At 34.2% G+C, this 19,998-nt stretch overlaps 2 protein-coding genes across 2 annotated transcripts; one reads left to right on the forward strand and one right to left on the reverse strand.

Annotated features, from left to right (window-relative positions):
• Positions 1–7,400: 7,400 nt before the first annotated feature.
• Positions 7,401–10,047, reverse strand: LOC147412148 (protein NRT1/ PTR FAMILY 1.1-like). The gene is made up of 4 exons (XM_086456866.1): positions 9,780–10,047; positions 9,446–9,663; positions 8,572–9,122; positions 7,401–8,495 (listed from the first exon to the last, which is right to left on the reverse strand). The coding sequence occupies exons 1-4, from the start codon at positions 9,910–9,912 to the stop codon at positions 7,583–7,585; spliced, it is 1,815 nt and encodes a 604-aa protein (XP_086312992.1). The 5' UTR covers positions 9,913–10,047; the 3' UTR covers positions 7,401–7,582.
• Positions 10,048–16,973: 6,926 nt separating this feature from the next.
• Positions 16,974–19,830, forward strand: LOC147412149 (large ribosomal subunit protein eL31-like). Its single transcript, XM_086456877.1, has 3 exons — positions 16,974–17,107; positions 17,401–17,491; positions 19,410–19,830. Exons 2-3 carry the CDS (start codon positions 17,409–17,411, stop codon positions 19,687–19,689), a joined length of 363 nt encoding a protein of 120 aa, XP_086313003.1. The 5' UTR covers positions 16,974–17,107; positions 17,401–17,408; the 3' UTR covers positions 19,690–19,830.
• Positions 19,831–19,998: the final 168 nt, after the last annotated feature.

The following is a 19,998-nucleotide window of genomic DNA, read 5'->3' on the forward strand; positions in this document are numbered from 1 at the left end:
AATACAAAAAACAAAAAATTGTTCAGATCAAGTGTTTTAAAATGGGCAGTCATTGAACTCTTCAATTTAAATAATTGGATGTAACCATCTTAATGATGTGACACACCCTCAACCATTGATAATAACTATAAAGAACTACAGGAAAAATGAGCTACATAGGATATGCTTCCCACAGTTCACCCCCACCACAATTAAATAAATATATAGTCAAAAAGTCCAAGTTTCAAACATTCTAGCCTTAATAATATTACTACAAAAGCAAATATGTTATGTGCGTACTTAGATCGGACCACAAAAATAATGAAAAAGACTGAGATTGATCTCGTTTAAGGGAGATCTGACGTCTTAACCCACTAATTCGAGATGATGAATCTCCAATCCACTTAATGACTAAATATATTTTCTCTAAATAATTTCAGTAGACTGAGATTAGTTCTTTTTTATAATAATTCCCAAGGCTTTGAGCATTAAATAAGGTAGACTATAATGTCTGTTTTTTTTTGCAGACTGACAATCTATTTGTTTTGAGAAACACTTTCCTTACTGTAGATGCTCGAAATTGCTCTACACTTATCTTCTCTCTCTTTACTCGGGCGGACCTGCAAATTAGCCCACTCCGACGATCAAGTTAGATAAGTTGATTAATGTTAATTTAGTTTCAGAGAGAAGAAGAATTCGAACCTCTTTTACCCATGGTCCTCTTCCGTTTATAAGTATCCAACTTGATTGTTTTCTGTGCCATTCTTTGAGGTAACCCAGGGTAGTTAGCTTACCCTCTGACATGTCAGCTGCAGGAGTGGTTGCAACTGCCCTGCCACTTCTGGGATAATCAAAGCTGATCTGACATGATGTGGGTTGTTAGAGTTGTCAATCAATGGCACATCGGTCAGCTACGTCCTGTCGACCTATACTGACGCCTGATATCCACCGAGCACGCCATCCGTGCTACTTAATGGATTGGCAGTACAAGTTCGAGCTGAACATCCGCGCATCCGAGGAGTTTAGTCAACTGGACTCATATATCAGCCCATCCGAGCCTCGAGTCCGTACTTCCGAGCTTCGTTTGAGCCACATGTCCATATTTGATAATTTCCCCAACACTTACTAACTAAAATCTTACTAAGAGTTGTTGAATTCAAATCGATTACCAAAGAAAACCACCTTCTTTACAAACTTAGTAAGAGTCTTCTTTTGCTCAAACGTATCTCCATATTGGAATCTTTATTTCTATTTAAATGTAAAAATAAATAATAATAAAGTTAGCTCTCAAACTACGTCTTCTGCTAAGACGTTAAATGCCCTCACCCACAACCAGAGTGTGATTATTGTTTGCAGCGGTTATCAAGTCGGAGGCAATTTTAAATTTTCTTAATTTAAGGAGATATTTCTAATTTATCTAAATAATGTAGAAGATAGCTAAAAAGATCCTCTAATAGATCAAATGGGAAAAGAAGAAAAAGAGAGTGACTTTTATGTAAGCAGAATCCCACTAATTTCATTTCTTTTGTCTCGTCTGTGACTAAGAGTTCATCACTTCTCTCGCTTTTTTTCTTTTCTTTTGGCTTCTTTTAGCTAACCTCTTTAAATTAAATTAAATAAATAAATAAAGACATAGAAAAGAAAGTAGAAGATGCTTTGCAAGAGTATAAAGGATGATGTTCCTACACGTATCAACAAATATAAAGATCATGAAGAAATTAAAAGAACTTATCATGACTCATGAAGCATGGAAAAGTCGTAATTGTGCACTCGAAAATAACAGATCTACAATGAACTCAATTGCATGCGCACTAAGATTAGTGTTCCGACGGGTTGACCCCAAACACAATGTATTATAGTTTTACGGTGCCTTAAGCCCTTACGTGAAGGTATGGCCTACTCTCTTTCTCACTCAATTTCAAGCAATAGGAGAAAGGGGTCATTTATAAGTTGAAAACTATTTTTATATTTATCCAATATGGGATTAAAGATTTGAAGAGTTCTCTCTACAACTCTCATAACCAAGAAGTCAAAGAAAATCTTTGACTTTTAACTTATACAAAAAAAAAGAAGGGAAAAACTCTTTTAATTTATATTCCACCAATTAAGGAATTATCTACACTTTACAAACAACACTCAAGAGGTCTTGAGTTCAAAGATTGTCCTCAACAAAATAGATGAATAAAACTATGAATTTTACAATAACCAATACTGTTTTGGCATGTGGCGCTGATGACATAAGCAATAAGAAGGAAATTTCTCTCTTTTGCCTAAACATCAACGGCTTAGAAATCATTATTTTTAAATTTCAAATCTTAAAAAGTATTGTAAGATCCACATGAATTATCATATTGACAATCAAACACCACAACCTTCTAGATTTCATGAAAAAATTCATGGTAAAAAATGATTAAAAATAAATAAATTTTTTCGAGATAGATCAATGGTGTTGAAAATGGATGGCTACCGAACACCCAAATTTAAAATTAAAATACAACAGTGAAAAATAACTTTTTCTAATTTTTTTTTTTTTTTTTTAAATTTATAGAATTTCATCTTCTACAACACTTTTGTATTGGATCATATTTTTGAATGTGACAATATGATCTAATTAGGAAATTTTGATTTTTTACCATGAGCAAGAGAGAAAAATTCTCTTATTGTTGCTTATGTCATGAGCGTCACATGTCAAAACAGTGTTGATCTGTGAGCAAACAATTACTCCACAACCTATCTTGCTCTCTTCCATTTTTGCGGTAAAAGTTTAAGGGGACAATAACTGTCGAAGACTCTTTATTGAGAATATGTATGGAATAGTCCCTACTATCGAATACATTTTATAAAATGTCAACATATTAAAGATTTTTTAAGAAAAATATCTGAAATATCTTTTTAATAACTTTATAAAGTTGTTTGATCTAAAAATAAACCTAATCAAATAAAAAACTAGATCAATTTATTTGGTTATTGATATTTCTGTGAAAAATAAAAAATAATTATATTTATTTATCAAAACTATTCGTAAATTCAATATAATTTTATTTAACTCATTTAAGTCGACTTTTTAATTTTTGAGTTGAATCAATTTGATGAACATTTAAGTTGAGTTTTAAAATTATATTTTAATTATTGAAAATTATTTATATATATTCTAATACAACTAACATACGCAAATCAAATTAGTTTGATGATGATGATGACCATACAGATCTTCATCATCATCTATGTGAGTTAAAGATTAAAAGTTTTCAAAAGAGAAAACAAGGATTTTTTTATATTTTGTTTTCAATGTTCAATAAGATATGGTCATAGTTAAGGGGCTTGATTTAATTTTAAAAGATAGGAGTACCTCAAATATTCTCAAATAAACACGTTTATTTAAACCTAAAAATCATTAAATGGGTAATTATATTATTTTCTCTTCAAAAGTTTAATATTTGATAAAAAAGAGTACTAAAGAGTCCATATTTTTTTAGAAGGGACTTTTTGGTACATATTTTCAAAACATAGGTCTTTGCAATAATTGTCCTAAAATTATTAAGAGAAACCCTTTCCTTACTAAAATAGTGTGTGAGAGAGAGAGAGAGAATGAATCTCAAGGTCTTTTTTTGGTGGATGAGAGTTAGTAAGCCTTTTTTCCTCACTATCTCAATAAGGCTAGTCGGACTCAAAATTTAACCCTAATCTTAGAGAAACATTCAAAAAAATTGAAAATCTAATTACGTGAGTAATAAGAATTGTGATAATAGGACACCCCCCTCTGACACATGCCCTCATACACCCTCCATCAAAGAACCATAGATCACTTGCCTCAGGATACACAAGAAAATAATATATGGCTATGCATATCCAATGCAAATGATCTACAATTCTATAATGGGGGCATGTGTCAAAGGGAACATTAGAAAATCATTACTCGAGTAATAAATAGGAATACATAGAGATTGCTAATGAAAGAGGTACAATTCACCTGCCTAGCCTTATGAGAATGTTGTTAATTATAGACCATATCTTCTTTACCATTATAATGAGGGAAGGCGGAGTAGAAGTGGTTAGAAACCAAAATTTCGATCCAAGAAATGCTTGTTTTTCTTTTTATAAGTATAAAATTTTTATAAATATCAAAAGAGATGAAAATACAAAAAGGGCCGAGATAATGTCCAAACAAGAAAAAACAAAGAAAACGAGAAAAACCAAAAAAAAAAAACATAAGCAAAACTAAGAGTTACACAAACTATCCCATCTAAACACAAAATGTTAAGAGAAAACTCCTTACTCTCACTTTTACGTTTAAATTTAATATAATCAAGGACATTTTGGTATTTAAAAAAATCAAGAAAATTGCAATCCCACATTGCTATAATCACATTAATTAGTTTTTAAAATTATAAAATTATGCTTTTACATTATAATCTTTAAAAGAATGACTTTTGTTTAATATTTTACGTTACAAATAGACCCTTATGATACATGTGTGGTTGCACACCTCCTTCTAGTATTTCATAACATGGTAGTAGTAGAACTGTAGCGTAGAAAGCTAAAAAGTACCCATCAATAATTAAGAGATTTCACTTTGAAGAATGGGAACGGTTTTTGTAATAAGAGATTAGAAATATTATGAACACACATAGCTCTAGAAAATTTTATGAACACCCTTTATTTGAAAAAGAGGTAATAGCTCTCCATAGCTTCTTATCTCAATCAACTTCTTGAAAGCAGAAATCAAGAGCCAGAATGCTCAAAGAAGGGGACGAAAATACAAAGTTCTTCCATAGTATGTCTAATGTCCGTAATAAAAACAATCGCATTACAAAAATAAAGGTGAACGGAGAATGGATGGAAGGGGAGGAGGCAGTTGCTAAAGGAATTATAGACTTTTACTCAAAGTTGTACTTCGATGACAATTGTATCAAACAAAAACTAGATTTATTGCAGTTTGATAGAGTCACCGAGCTACAACGCGATTGGTTGGAAAGACCGTTTGAAGAAGAGAAGATTTGGGAGGTCATCTCAAGCATGGAGAGTGACAACGCACCTGGGCCGGACAAATTTCCTATAGAATTTTACAAAACATGTTGGGAGACTACCAAGAAAGACTTCATCGCAGTCATAGAGGAGTTTTTCAGAGACAGAGTGCTTGACCCCAGATCTAATTGTACCTTCATCACTTTAATCCCTAAAGTGGTGGGGATAGTAAACATCAATGATCTGAGGCCCATCAGTTTGGTGAACATTAGTTACAAAATCATCACAAGCATCCTTACTAAAAGATTAAAAGGCATCATTCAAGGATTGACAGGTTATAATCAGAGTGTGTTCATTAAAGGAAGACAGATTTTGGATAGGATTTTAATAGCAAACGAATGTATTAACTCTAAATTGAAGTCAGATAAAGTGGAGGTGGTTTGCAAGGTAGATCTTGAGAAAGTTTATGATCACGTCAACTGACAATTTTTGAAATACATGTTAGGGAGAATAGACTTTGGTGAAAGATGGATCTCCTGGATTATGATGTGTGTGTCTTCCCTATCCTTCTCGATTTTGGTGAATGAGACACCCCGCGACTTCTTTCGGAGCACTAGAGGTCTCAGGCAAGAGGATCCTCTATCTCCTTTTTTGTTTATCATTGTGGCAAAATCACTTGGGAAGATGATGGAGAGAGTGTGGCGAATGGCCTTTTCACGAGATTTTTAGTAGAAGCAGGCAACATCACTATTTCCCACCTTCAATTTGCAGATGATACACTAGTCTTCTTAGACAATTCCATGGAGCAGACAAGATGATTAGGTGGACTGTTATGTTGCTTCGAAGCAGTGTCAAGCATCCCAGTTAATATGAGGAAAAGAAAAGTACTTTCGGTCGGCAGGGTCAGATGTGTTTTCTTACTTGCGGCCTCGTTGGGATGGCAAGTGGATAGTCTGCTATCCTTTTATTTGGGGATTTCGTTGGGAGCCCCATACAGGATGGTATCAATTTATGAGTCGATAGTAGAGAGAATCAAAAGAAAACTCGTGATTTGGCAAGCAAATTATCTTTCCAAAGGGGGCAAGTTGACTTTAATTAAAAGTGTCATATCTAGTATTCTCGTTTACTTTCTATCTGTGTTGACTTTGCCCCGCAATGTGAAAGTAAGGCTAGATAAGTTGTTTCGTAACTTCTTATGGCATGGCAGAGATGGAGATAAAAAACATCATTTAGTTAATTGGAAACATGTTTGCTCAAATAAGAAAAAGGGTGGCCTCGAGATTAGAAGACTCGGGACAATGAATCTAGCTTTGAAGGGGAAGTGGTTATTGAAGTTTGGATCTGATAACAATAGCTTGTGGAGACAAGTCATAAAAGGAAAATACGGGGCTAGGCGAACGGGGTGGGAGAACGGCTCAACTAGACACCCGCACGGTTGTGGGATGTGGAAAGGCATCATGAAGACCATTTTTCTAATCAAGTCAAGACTTAAATTCAAAGTGAGTTAAAGGAACAAAGTAAGATTTTTGGAGGATATTTGGTGCAGTAATCAACCCCTTATGGAGGTGTTTCCTTCTTTGTATTCCATATCCACAAAAAAGGGGTTCCCTGTTGCAGCTTTCCGAAGATTGGTAGGTAACGAATGGGCTTGGGACTTTGGACTTAAAAGGGGTTTTGACGGCTTGGAATTGGTAGAGGTTAGTAGAGTAATTGATGTAGCTTCGTGTTTTGAACTCCGCAAGGGACGGGAGGATGAGAGAGTGTGGATGGCAAACAAGGATGGTAGGTTTTTGGTATGTTCTTTTTACCATTCCTTGTGTAATGATGGTGATAACTCCTTCCCTTATGCCTCAATTTGGGGCCCAAAGGTGCCAAGTAGAGTTGCCTTCTTCATATGGATAACTTTTTTAGGAAGGATTCAAACGGCGGATTTTTTTTATACGACGTGGGTGGTATGGGGCAAGCTATTGCGCTCTATGTATAGATAATGGAGAATCTTCGGATCACCTTCTCCTTCATTGCAAATTCACGTAAGAAATTTGGGCGCATTTCTTTAAGTTATTAACTTGCTTGCCCAAAACAATGGAGGACATTTTCATGTGTTAGTCGTCGAGTGGATTTTCATTTGGTGGCATGAAGAGGTTGCTATGGAGTATTACACCATTTGCAATATGTTAAGGGGTGTGGTGGGAGAGATATGGCAGTACCTTTTAGGGGAATTAAAAAGATGGTACAGAAATGATTATTTCCATTTTAAACCTTTTGTTTTGTTGGTCCAAAGTTTTTAGAGAATTTAGGGGGATCTTCTTCGAGAATTTTATTTATAACTAGGATGGATTGCCTTGTATTTCTTGTGAGTAGCGTCTGTTTGTAAGGTCTTACTAGGCTGGTCATCTCGACTTGCCTAGTAATGTTTTTTTATATGAATATAATGCTACTTATCAAAAAAAAAAAAATTACTACAAACAACATTTTTCATAAACTCTCTAACTAAAATTACTACAAACAACATTTCTCATAAAGTTCTTCAGAAACACTTTAAAAGGGAAAATACATAAAACATCACTAAAAGTTCAGTAACACTTTCTTGTCTTGGTCCTAAGTCACCAAACATTCAAACCAACGAAGGGTAGAGAAATCAAACTGAAGAAGAGCTAGGAAGCTCCCTAGGCTTTGACAACAGACCCTCTTTCAGATCTTCCCCATCACCTGAAACCCTACTTCCTTCTTCAAAAGGTCCATAAGACCAACAGCAAACAAGAAAATAAAGAAAATTGAGTACACCAAGGACAAAAAGAAGCCAGTAGTAATAGTCATAGTGACCCTCGTTAGGATTATTGGCCAACCAGCTCACCTTCCCTCCACTCCCTGTAACATTACCCACAATGTTTATAACAAGACTCCCCACTAAACCCGAAACAGCCATCCCTAGTGTTAAAATACCCACTGCGATGCTAGACATGCTCTTGGGAATCTTACTGTAATAGAACTCTATTTGCCCAATTGCGTTAAAAGCCTCGGCAAAGCCAGACAAGACAAATTGTGGCACTAACCACATAGCTGACATGTTCACCACTGCATCTGGATTCTCCAAAAATCCTTCTTGTATCGCGATTCTCCTCCTAATTCTCTCCACTATTGCTGCCACTACCATAGCAATGCATGAGATTACTAATCCGATACCCATGCGTTGCATAGGGTTAATCCCACGTGATCGTCCTGTGTGCTTTGCCAATAGAGGAATGACTACACGGTCATAGAAGGCCACCCATATCGTTAAAGTGACAATGGTGAACAAGGTAAAGGAACCTGCCGGGAATTGAAAGGTAGAAGTGATATGCCTATCCATGGTATTTGCTTGGATTACTGTTGTGGATGGGCCCATGGTCAGATTGATGAAGATACCAGTAGACCAAATGGGGATGATTCTGATTAGTGATTTAAGCACTTCTACTTGATCAACAGTGCAAAGTTCCCATGGGTTTGAAGCCGACCCATCAAAGTTTAAGTCTACTTCAGGATTTCTAATGATGCAAGCTTTATTTAAACACCTGGAAAGAGCAACAAAAATGTGGGTTACGGTAATAAAAACAGTCGTGACAGTGAGAATATTGGTTGTGGTGGTACCTTAGTTTGTCCGAAGGTGCGACGAGCCTTGAGTCCTTGTTGTGATAGTAAAATTCATACGAGTTATCCAGTGGAAGGGAAAGATGCCTCTTTTTAAAGGCCGCCACAAACACTTGAGCAAATTTGGTTAATATGCTACTCTCAACCTTCGCATGGACATAGAATGAAGAACCCACCAGGAAGAAAACAACAGATAAGAACATGAGAACAGCAGGAACTCCAAAGCCAACTTTCCATCCCAGATTATCTTGAATATATATAATAACAGTAAATGAAAGGATGGTTGAAACTCCGATGGAAGCATAGTACCAGTTGAAGTAGCTGTCTACAATCCTCTCGTTTTTGGGGTTGTCTTTTTTTACCAATTGATCTGCACCAAAGGCTATGGAACAAGGCCTAATGCAGCCAGACCCAATCGATATGAATCCAAAAGAAAAGAGCAGGAGAGCCAGTTGAGCTGGTGTAGGGGATTGGCAGATAGTTGAGGATGAGTCACAGGGGGGAGGCTTAGCCTGTGGAACCATGGCTGTTAACCATAATAGAGACATCCCCTGTGTCGAAACAAAAATGTAGTGTCATGGCACATTACAAGTAGAATAACATTTGTATTTGATAATCAAGAAATCGGATATTATGAGCTGGACCCAAAAACTTCCATGCATATATACCAAATTTTGCAATTACATACACACACACACACACACCACAACCATTCCCCCCAAACCCTCCTCCCCCCCATAGTTCCTGAATCACACCAGGCATTAGGGGTTAAAAACACTGCTTCAAATAACACTAAAACCGATTCGATAGTTTAAAACAAAAAAATTAAAATTATTAATAGGTCAAGATCAAATAAACCTAAAATTACACTTACAAGAAGACTAGCGAAGGATCCCAACGCGATTACTCGAAATCGACCCAAATAAGAATCCGAGATAAAAGCACCAAATATAGCCAAGAAATTCGATAAAGCCGACCACAACGATATAATACTGCCACCTGTGACCGCACTCAAGTGGTACCCATTCATCACGTATAGGATCATATTCGGAATAATCCCATAACTTGCAATTTTTTCAAATGATTCATTCACTGTTTAAAAAAAAAAATTCAAAATCAAAACCATGAGACGATTTCATAAACCCTAATAATCACTGAAAAAAAAAATCAGAAATTAGTCATGAAAGAAGAAGGATTAGTGAAATCACCTATGATAAAGGGCATGGTTTTGAGTCCACCCTTTTCGATTGGAACCTTTTCTTTGGATTTCTTTTGATTTTGAGAAACTTCAATGTTCTCATCCTCCTCTGTAATTGTTAGATTCATCCTCTCTTCCTCCATCTTCTCCTTCTCCTTCTCCTCCTCTGTAAATCTCTGCCTCACTCACTTATGTATTTTAACTCTCTTCGCCTTTCTCTGCTATTATATATTGTGTCAGAAACTTAACAGCTAAGAAATGGAGAGTTGAAAGATAGCACTTAATTCCCCTTATCATTGCAGCATTTTCCCTCACACAATGGGACCATTTTTTTTTTTTTTTTTTGTGAATGCACATGCCTTCAGGAGTACGAAAACTGTCGAAAGTTTTGATGTGAGTTATTCGCATCAAATCCGATGTAAAGGGTTGCACAAACGTATATATTTCCCTCAAAAACAATAGATTGATGCCCTCCAAGAATGCCTTATAATTGCAACTCCATTCCGTCTCTAAATCTCCATTATTCATGTATTTAAATTTAGAGACACTAGATTCTGTGTGTATTTCATTGTTCATCATTTGTAATATTTATTTTGTCCACACTTTTTTATATAAATATTATTTTGACTTTATCCTTTCATAAACAGATTTTAAATTTAATTTTTGTTTCTTATTTATTTTTAATATCTTTTTACATTCAATCCTTGATTTAGAGATTTAGACGGATGATTGGTTGAATTTCAAATTAATTCAAAGGAGAAGTCAAATTTCAGAGATGTCGGTTGAAATTACTTTAAATATGAGTCGTGATAAATGTACGCGACTAACGTGACAAGGGCACATTACTATATATCTTTTTCATCAGGATATATAAGAAAAAAATGTGTAGTTTTATGCCCTTGCCACTTCAGTCGTGTACCCAACAGTGTAGCAAAACCACGTGCACTCATCATTATTCTTTAAATGTACATCTCCATAACTCATCGAGATGACTCAAATAAGAAAGTCAATATGTCAAGTTTTTAAATCGTATGTGATATTTTTCTAAAAATCGTGATAAATTGTGATAATTTAACTACTCCACATGGCATACTCAATCGATTATCTAACGTGGCAAGTTCGGAAATCATAGATCTATGCTCTTCGGAAAACATATTTCCATTGAGATACACTTTTTAGGGAAAAATACAATAGTATATCCCAAGGAATGCAGATCTACGATTCTCGAACTTGTCACATCAAGATAGTCGATTGAATTTGCCACGTGGAATAGTCAAATTATCATGATTCTTTTTAAAATTAAAACATAATTTTTAAATTTCACTGATGATTTCTTTCTCGTAACTTAATAAAAATTTCTACAAAATCATGAGATAACGAACCAATTTATTGGTGTCAAAATGCATCTTCAAATGATGACATCAAACTTTCTATGTTTATTAAGATACCAAAATGCTTCCTTTAATGTTGACAATTGCGTCAGCCGTGCGATATTTAACGGTGAGTGCTTTCACATGTTACGTTTCTTTCTTGTTCCCGACGAACTTTATTCATTCATCCCTCCATGTTTTATTAAAATATTTTACCCCCTTTTTTAATTTTTTTTTTCTTTTTCAAACGGATGATCTCTTGACCTCGTTCTTCTCTTATAAACAAATGAAAAGTGACTGTAATACCCTCATTGTCATCGCCATCATCATTATCCTTGTAAACATTGTCATCTTATTCAAGAGATTAAAGATGATTAATTTTAGAAAATCTTTAATTTAGTTTATATGTGAAGAAAATTTGAGTGATTTAAAGTACACCTACTAATTATGATGAATATTTGAAATACTCAGTATATTTTCAAACCTATGTCCCCCACCTTGACCTTAGTACAATATTTTTATAAGTGTCTCAATTACTCTCACCTTCAACATCTCTCATTATCTACGACTATTCAAACAATTTTTACCCATGTCTTCAACCTTAATCTTTAACCCTCAACAATAAGATAGTTTGTTTTGGAAAATTTGAAAATTATAGTTGTTTGAGTAAGAAATAGGAATGCACTAAGATTATTAGCCCTCTTAGTTGTTTGATGGACTTAGAAGTTTCAGATTTGATTGATTTTTTATGAGAATGATGCCTTTATCATAGAAATCATCCTTACAAAAAATTAATTCAATTCAAAAAATTTAACCCACATAAAACAAAAGTTTTGTGAGCTTAATATTGTGAGCTGAACGCTCCTAACGTAGCATGTGGTAGAATCATAGATTTTCTCGAGATACATAATTGCACAAATTTATGGAGATGTGCAATTGTGTATCTCAGGAAAAATTATGATTCTCGCCCATGTAATGGGGGGGAGGGGGGGATGTTTTCAAAAAATCACAACTCGTCTTACATAGGTTTAAGATGATGGACTTTCATTTTGCTAAAGGTTGAAAATGAGGGTATTTTGGTCACCTTAATTAGTGAAGTCCAATGTCAGGGGTTATGAAAATATGAGATATATAAAATATTTTCACAGTGCCCCCAATATTTTATGCAAACTTTTTTTTGTCGTGACGTGGCCTTAGTCAAGGGCCTTGTTTTATTGGATTTAAATGTATGGAGTGGTGGTAGGTACCATGGGAAAAATCTCTCAATGGGTAGCGTGCTTCAAAATTTCGAAGAAACCCTCTCTATTAAATTACACGTGGCATTTTAGAAGTGTTTTAAATTTTTTTACAATAAAAAAAAGTGAAATAAATTCAAAATACAACGTGTCTTGTAACGAGATGGGATCCTTCAAAAAATTCATCTTGATTAGTGATCCTTACCGTCGATTAGAAGGGGTTCACTCCAAGAACTACTGAGTGGAAGATTAATATGGCCACTGGGTGTAGCAGTACGACACGTGGCCTCCTTTACGGGCTATCAGCAAACCTTTGTGTTCCAATAGAGGAACAAAACTTTCTCAGCATTTACACTTGAAATAAATGGGAAGAAAACAAAGAAATTTGATAAACGTACTCTGTGAAAAGGGGTGCGCGTGGCTTGGAATAAATGGGAAGAAAACAAAGAATTGATAAACGTATTCTGTGAAAAGGGGTGCGCATGGTTTGGATTTATGTTAAAATCGGAATCGAATCAAATATGATTGATTCTACAAATTTGGAATCAGATCAATCCAAATCAACCTTAGTTTGGATTGATTCTAGATTCTCATACTTATTATTTTCAATAATAAAATTAAAATAATTAAAATTTAAACTAAGTAAAATAAATATTAAACAAAACATCACATATAACACATCAAAAATAAAAATTATGAAAACATTAAAAAATTGATGAAAGAAACTAAGGCAGGTGGCGAGTGACAAGGTGAGAGAAAACGAACGACTAAGTTTTCTTCAAAGAACTTAAAGAAAAGATAATAAATGAAATAAACTAAGAAAGGGAGTTGAAACTTTGAGTATTGTTTGAATGTTTTTACCTTTTGTGGTTTAAGTTAATATTTTATTTTTAAATAAATATATATTATAATAAATATAAAATTTGGTTTGGTTCTCGGATTGGTTCAGTTCTATTATACTCCTAATCCGGAATCGAATCAAATCAATCGATTTTTTTTTACAATCCATACCCGAACTAAACCATGCTCAATCCGAACTAATCAAATCCAAAAGACTTCGGATTGGTTCGGTTCTCGGATTTACCTGATCCAGTGTGCACCTCTATTACCACGTGTCAATGTGTGCTCCATGCAAATTAATTATATGCTTTATAAAAACGAATTTGTAAAATTTCATAACTAATCCCTAGGAATTCCTTTCTTTACTCTTTCTGTTAAAAGTAAAGTAGAGAGCTTTTACTGTCACCAACTTTTGCTAACGCCACCCTAAGATGCACGTGTATAATTATTTGATGATTTACATATGAATTGGGGTGGCGTTAGCAAAAGTTGGCATGGCAATAAAATATCTCTAAAAGAATCTTGAAAACCTGATCGATCAGATTTAGGGCCTGTTTGTTATAAATTACAGCTTTTGCTTCAGAATCTTTGTGTCTAAGAGAAGCAAAAATTCAAAGTTTGGGAAGTTGCGTTCAAGAGAATCTTGTTTGCTACAAAAAAAAAAATAGTAGATAGAGATCGAATTGATTATGTTGTTTAATCGGTGAGTTAAGTAGAATGAAGGGTTCACCCCCATACAATTTTCAGTGTTGGCTTCTCATAATAGCTCTCACGTGAAAGTAGTTCCAACAATACTTCTCAAAAACATAATTTTGGACATCCTGCAAAAGATGTTGAAGCATAAGCCATTACCAACATTGTGTTTTTTCGGCTCAAAGTCCACAAAGCCGTCGAGAATAAATCCTAACAAACAGACCCTTACTTTTTATTGAACTTACACCTGGCTGTATTGAAGTGCATGGTTTGAATGAAGGGAAAAATTAACTAATAAACCCTGAGAAGGACAGTATCTTGATAGTACTGTTATTAGTAAAAGAAAAATCTATTTTAATTCCCCTCACCCCTTCCAATTGTTGAGATTAGCTATTCAAACTTTCAAAGATCAACCATTCAAATTATTGAGATCAACTTTTGGTTCAATGATCGTGATTGGCATTTTACAATTTTTGAAAATAAGGGTTATAATTGTCGCCCTCAACATTTGAACATGAATTCTCAATATCAATGATTCAAAGTATTGAGATCAATTATTTGAATTGTTAATCTCATACTAGTTATGAGAAGTCATGGATATGTGTCATGTAAGTCTTTAAAATGATCACTCCACATTTTGGGAGATATTAGAAAACGATTGGAATACGCTTATCTATTGCTTTTTTCTTCTTTCAAATCAATCATCTTCATCCTTCGATTTTTCATCTTCAACCCAAGATTCTATCTTCTTCAATCTTTATACCTTAACGTAAGATTGGATATTTTTTAGAAAATATATAACAACAAACTTTTGAGAAAAAAAAATTATAAGAAATTTCTACAAAGGATAAAAAAGACGGACTGAATATAATAAAGTTGAAAAGATAAAAATAATTTATCATAAGAGCTGAAGAGCTTGATAAATGATTTCTTTCTTTTTTAAGGTTTTTGGAGAAGTTGAAAATAATGGATTTGAGAAAAAGTTAAATAAATTAAATAAAGAATCGTGATAATTTAACTACCCCACGTGGCATACTCAATCGACTACCTGATGCGACTAGTTTGGGAATCGTAGATCTGTGCTCCTTGAGATACACTTTTTTTTATGGGAAAGTGCAGTTTTGTATCTCGAGGAGTGCAGATCTATGGCTCTCGAACTTGTCACGTTAGGGTAGTCAATTAAGTTTGCCACGTGAGGTAGTCAGATTATTACTATTCTTAAATAAAGTATATATGAAAGGTGACTTGTTTTAAGAAAAAAAGTCTTGATTTTTTTTTGCTTGAAATTAAAGATGGGATCATTTAAATAATTTACATTAGTGTGTAAGAGAAAACCGAGGTGGATTCAAATATTTATGTGGCATGCATGTGTGGCTTTGCACAATCTATATTATTCGAAGCTGTTGGATCAAACCCATTCCCTTCTAAGAGTCACTTCGGGTTGTGTTTAAGAAAAAAAAAAAAATTGCTTTAATTTAGAGATGGATGATATACCCTGTATATTTTGGTGAATAATTGAGATATCCGTGTTTTCAAATTGATAATTTACCTCACTAATCTTGTTCTAGTATCGAAGACTACTTACTATAAGAGAAAGACCTAAATGCTCTCATCTTCAACCTCACCAAAAATCCATTGATTTTCTCCCTAAAATCAGTAATTTTCAACTTCTAAGGTAAATTTATTCTCTCTCAAACTTAGTCCAATCTCTTGGGGGAGTTTATTTTTATTATTTATTATCCCAGGCTTAAACCTTAAGATTCCATCTTCTCTTAACATTCAAATGTCAAGAACAAGATTGTTTTTTCAAAAAGCTAAATTAAAAATGATTGATTTTTAGTAGAAAATCAAGGGTTTCTAAAAGAGGTTGAATAGGTTAAAAATAAAATTATCCAAGATGTTCAAGAGTATGAAGACTTGTATATTTATGTGAAAAAAAATCATGGGTTTTTCACTAGAGGTCAAAGAAAAAGCTGTTTGAGTTGTTTTCTATTAATATTTCCATGTAGAGGAGTATGACAAATGCAAGTTAATTTCATCCCATCTGATGTACCTACCACGTCGGACCTCTTGTTAAAAATCCTTGATACCTCTTCCCAAAAGTTCATCCTATTGAACTTTTCCCAAAAGTCTTAGCTTACGTAGTTTTTTGGCATAAGATTCATGTATCTTTCTAGATCATAGCCGAATGCTCGAGATACCTAGGGTATACCATCTTACTCCTACTTGATTCATGAGCTTTCAACTTCGCTCGACTCAACTTTACTTGGTGTACATTCAATTCAAGGCAAGTTGAGTTTTAAAATTTAGATCAAATTTAGACGTTTTTTATATGTGGTAGTACCTCATATGGTTAAGAATATTTGATTCGTCTAATTCATAGTGTATGCAACATGCGGTTAACTCTATATAACTTAGTGTGACAGAAAGAGGATAAGTCGTCATGATATTATACATGGATTGACAAAGTTGATTACTAATTAAGTGAAGACGATAAATTAAAAAAAACGAAGAACACCTACAATAGATCTATAAGAAGTGCCACCACCAAAATAAGACATCACTATATAATATTAGACATTTTTTATCCAATGGTCGTTATAGCTTGGTTTCAAAACTCATCTGAGTTTGAGACGTATCGCTCGATATCAAGCATGGACAAGACGGACGGACAAATCAATTTTTCGAACGAGATTTAAGACCTCACATTCATTTTTTCAAATTTTGGAATGAGACATCTCAAACATATCGAAAAACTCATCTGAGACGATTTGATATCTGGCATTGATGAGAGAAGATGCGAAATCAAGTTTAAAACCATGCGTTATAATCAAGATTGGCTTTTTCACTTAACAATTATGATAATAAGATCATAGAGACGATAAGGGGTTTTTAATTTTCATTTTGAGAAAACATTGGAAGTTTGACAAGTTGACTCGGTAGACATGGGAAGTTGACTATACATTGTCCGATTTGACTCGGTAAATCCAACGAGTTTTGAATTCAAGTCACCTCGAGTCCTCGATAAATAATTTAAGAAATTGGAATGCAACAAGTAAAAGTTGGGGTGCCAATAGCATCTCTCTTCTTTTTAACTTCTTAGTTAGGGTTAGGGTTTTTCTTCCGCTTCTACCTATATTCTGTGTGACGCCCTCGCTCCTCATTTCCTCCTCTTCCTCATCTGATCTTGCTGTAAGAAGGTAATCGACTCACTCTCTCCGCATTTAGGGTTCCTGAATCTAAGGTTTGATCTCAATGGTTTTTACAAGCTACGATAACGTAAAACCCATCTTTCAATCAATACTGTTTGTTTATTATTTCGATCTGCGACAGTTTTTGAAGTTTTAATTTCTTCTATTCTAAGCTCGATTATGTTTCTATTTCCCTTGAATCTATGTTTGATTTCATGATTCAGAAAAAAAAAATGGTGCAAAGATGATCTAAATTTCCAATTTTTATTGAGAAATCGTACTAAAATAAGTTTAAAATTCAGGTGTGAAAATGGTGGAGAAAGTGAAGGGTAGGAAAGAGGAGGTTGTTACTAGGGAGTATACAATCAACCTTCACAAGCGCCTTCATGGCTGGTAAGCATTTTTCGCTTCTTTCGCCAATAAAAGATTGAATTTTCTTGGTGTTTTCTTTTACAGCTAAGATTTGGTCTCTTAAATGTGTTTTTTTTGTTGTTGTTGTTTGTATTCTAAGCCTAACAAAATCTTGATAGAATACCTGAGTTATTTGGCACTTTTTGAACAACCCCACATATGTCTTCGATGAGATGAATTTGTTTAGTGGTTGCTTCTGATATGTGGGAATTTTCTACTGTTTTGGTCTGCAATCTGTATAAATATGTCATTCGAGCATTTGTTATTAATTCCGACAAAGCCTTGTTCCAAACACAAAGTCTCTTGTTATTATGAATGAAATCCTATCTGCTTTCATTGTTTCCATCAATGTTTGTTTTTGGACGTCTTCCTCTCTTCCTTTTAGGACTTACAATTTGAATACTTCATTTAAATGGATCTGTAATTGGCCTTTGTTAAACATGCCCAAACCATTTCAGCCGATTTTCACTTTGTTTATAACCATAAGCTATCCCACATAAGCAGGTTGTAGCTGTTAAATACAATGAAAAGTGAACAAAATCATGAGCGAGGAAACCATTGTAAAGCCACTAGAATAAGTCAGAAAAGATTTTAATCTTATGCCAGCTAATGCATTCCATGCAGGGGATGTATTTACAATGGAGTTGCTTTGGTTAATTAACTCAGAACCTAGTTTGGTATTTTATTTTATTTTGATTTGTTTTTATTGTTTCTGGTTGAATGTATTAGACATTTAGACCTAATAATGATGAAACACCTGAAAATTACTAGATATGGCTGAAGGATATAATTTATGGGAGCTGTTCATATTATTCTGTTTTTCATGGATACGGGGTACCAGATATGGCTGTCAGTGCCCTTCATGGGTACTGTGCTGAAGATTTGGCACACCCTCAAAATTTGGATATGCGGATACTGCATTATATTTTGAATAATTTATAACAGAGTGATTGTTTTTATATTAAAAAAAATTGATAATGAATTCTGCTATGTAACAGAAAATTTAACTGAGAGACTGTTAAACTCATAATATATGATAAATGTGAATCAATGTTTTGCAATAATGAAGAAACAAAATAGAAATTTGGAAGTGTTGCACATGTCTTTGTAGTTTTTCCCTGAGTGCTTCACTCCTTCAAATGTTACCGCTAATTAATTAGTCTTTTATCTTGTTTTTGTCTTTCCTGTTTTTGCTTTCTTTCATGGAGGTTCTCTTGGCCCCCTTTGTACTATCCTTCTTTTGATATTTATAAAATCTTTATACTTATCAAAAAAATAAAAAATTAGTCTTTTATCTATCAGAAAAAGACATGAGTTATCATGGAGTAGTAATTTGCATAAAGCATGTTACAACAGATTGTAGTTTACTCTATTGGATGAAGTGCATATCTAACATTGGCATTAGTAGTCTAGAGCTATCTTACCCTGAGTCACTACCAACTCATTGTAGCAACTAAAGTTTTTGAAGGTTATGCATCCCATGTCATGATGATGTTGCTGCATAATGTAACCAACATGCTTTTTAAAAAAAATTATTGTTGTAAGCTGTGGATATAACTGTCTTAATATCTTTCAACTTCAACTCAAACCTATTCTCTATTCCCTCTCATCAATGACTTAAAAGGTATTAAAGTCTTAAATGGTTTGTATGAAGAGATCAACCCTTGATAAAGCCCAAAAACCCTTGTCACATAATTTCATATTGGTTACTGCTTTTGCACTTTTCATGACTACTTGATACTGAGCAAATGTCATGCATTAACACGAGTCATATGCTATGTTGAAACATTACCGAGGATAATACATAATTTTCTACTTCTCATGTGAAATACTTTTTTTTTTCCATCATGGAAAATGATGCAAATGATGGTTTGTTTCTGACCACTTTTATAAACTACAGCACCTTCAAGAAGAAGGCTCCCAAGGCCATAAAAGAGATCAGGAAGTTTGCTCAGAAGGCCATGGGAACGAAGGATGTGAGGGTGGATGTGAAGCTAAACAAGCACATCTGGAGTAAAGGGATCCGAAGCATTCCAAGGAGGGTCAGGGTTCGCATTGCACGTAAGAGGAATGATGACGAAGATGCCAAGGAAGAGCTTTACTCACTAGTTACTGTCACAGAAATCCCAGCAGAGGGTCTTAAGGGATTAGGCACAAAAGTCATTGAAGAAAGCGATTGATCTATTTCTGTTTTAAGAGAACCTCTATTTTTCCTAGGTAGGACACTGGAACTTATAGAAAGTTTTGAGAGTGATATAAGGGCATTGAGACTATTTATTTCAGAAATTTTACTCACTTAAAGACTATTGACATTGGTTTCATTGGGTGGTGTTACTTATTTGTTTCTTCTGTATACTTATATCTTGTGGATTATGTGTCATTTGGAAACATTAGGACATCGTGCTTCTGTGGTGGGAAGTGCTTCTCCATGTTAGAGAAGCAAGAAGGCTTTTCTTGCTTTGTGGGAAGCTGGAATTGTTATCATGTGA

This window comes from Akebia trifoliata, chromosome 1, assembly GCF_017979445.1.
Source record: "Akebia trifoliata isolate Shusen 1 chromosome 1, ASM1797944v1, whole genome shotgun sequence".
Lineage (NCBI taxonomy): Eukaryota > Viridiplantae > Streptophyta > Magnoliopsida > Ranunculales > Lardizabalaceae > Akebia > Akebia trifoliata.

What these genes read in the sequence shown, in the direction of transcription:
- LOC147412148 (XM_086456866.1), bottom strand. Translation starts at nt 9,912, where the DNA reads ATGGAGGAAGAGAGGATGAATCTAACAATTACAGAGGAGGATGAGAAC. An exon ending in AACCATGCCCTTTATCATAG is followed by an intron (nt 9,664 to 9,779) that starts GTGATTTCACTA and finishes TTTTTTAAACAG; the next exon opens with TGAATGAATCATTTGAAAAA. An exon ending in GCACCTTCGGACAAACTAAG is followed by an intron (nt 8,496 to 8,571) that starts GTACCACCACAA and finishes TGCTCTTTCCAG; the next exon opens with GTGTTTAAATAAAGCTTGCA.
- LOC147412149 (XM_086456877.1), top strand. Translation starts at nt 17,409, where the DNA reads ATGGTGGAGAAAGTGAAGGGTAGGAAAGAGGAGGTTGTTACTAGGGAG. An exon ending in CACAAGCGCCTTCATGGCTG is followed by an intron (nt 17,492 to 19,409) that starts GTAAGCATTTTT and finishes TATAAACTACAG; the next exon opens with CACCTTCAAGAAGAAGGCTC.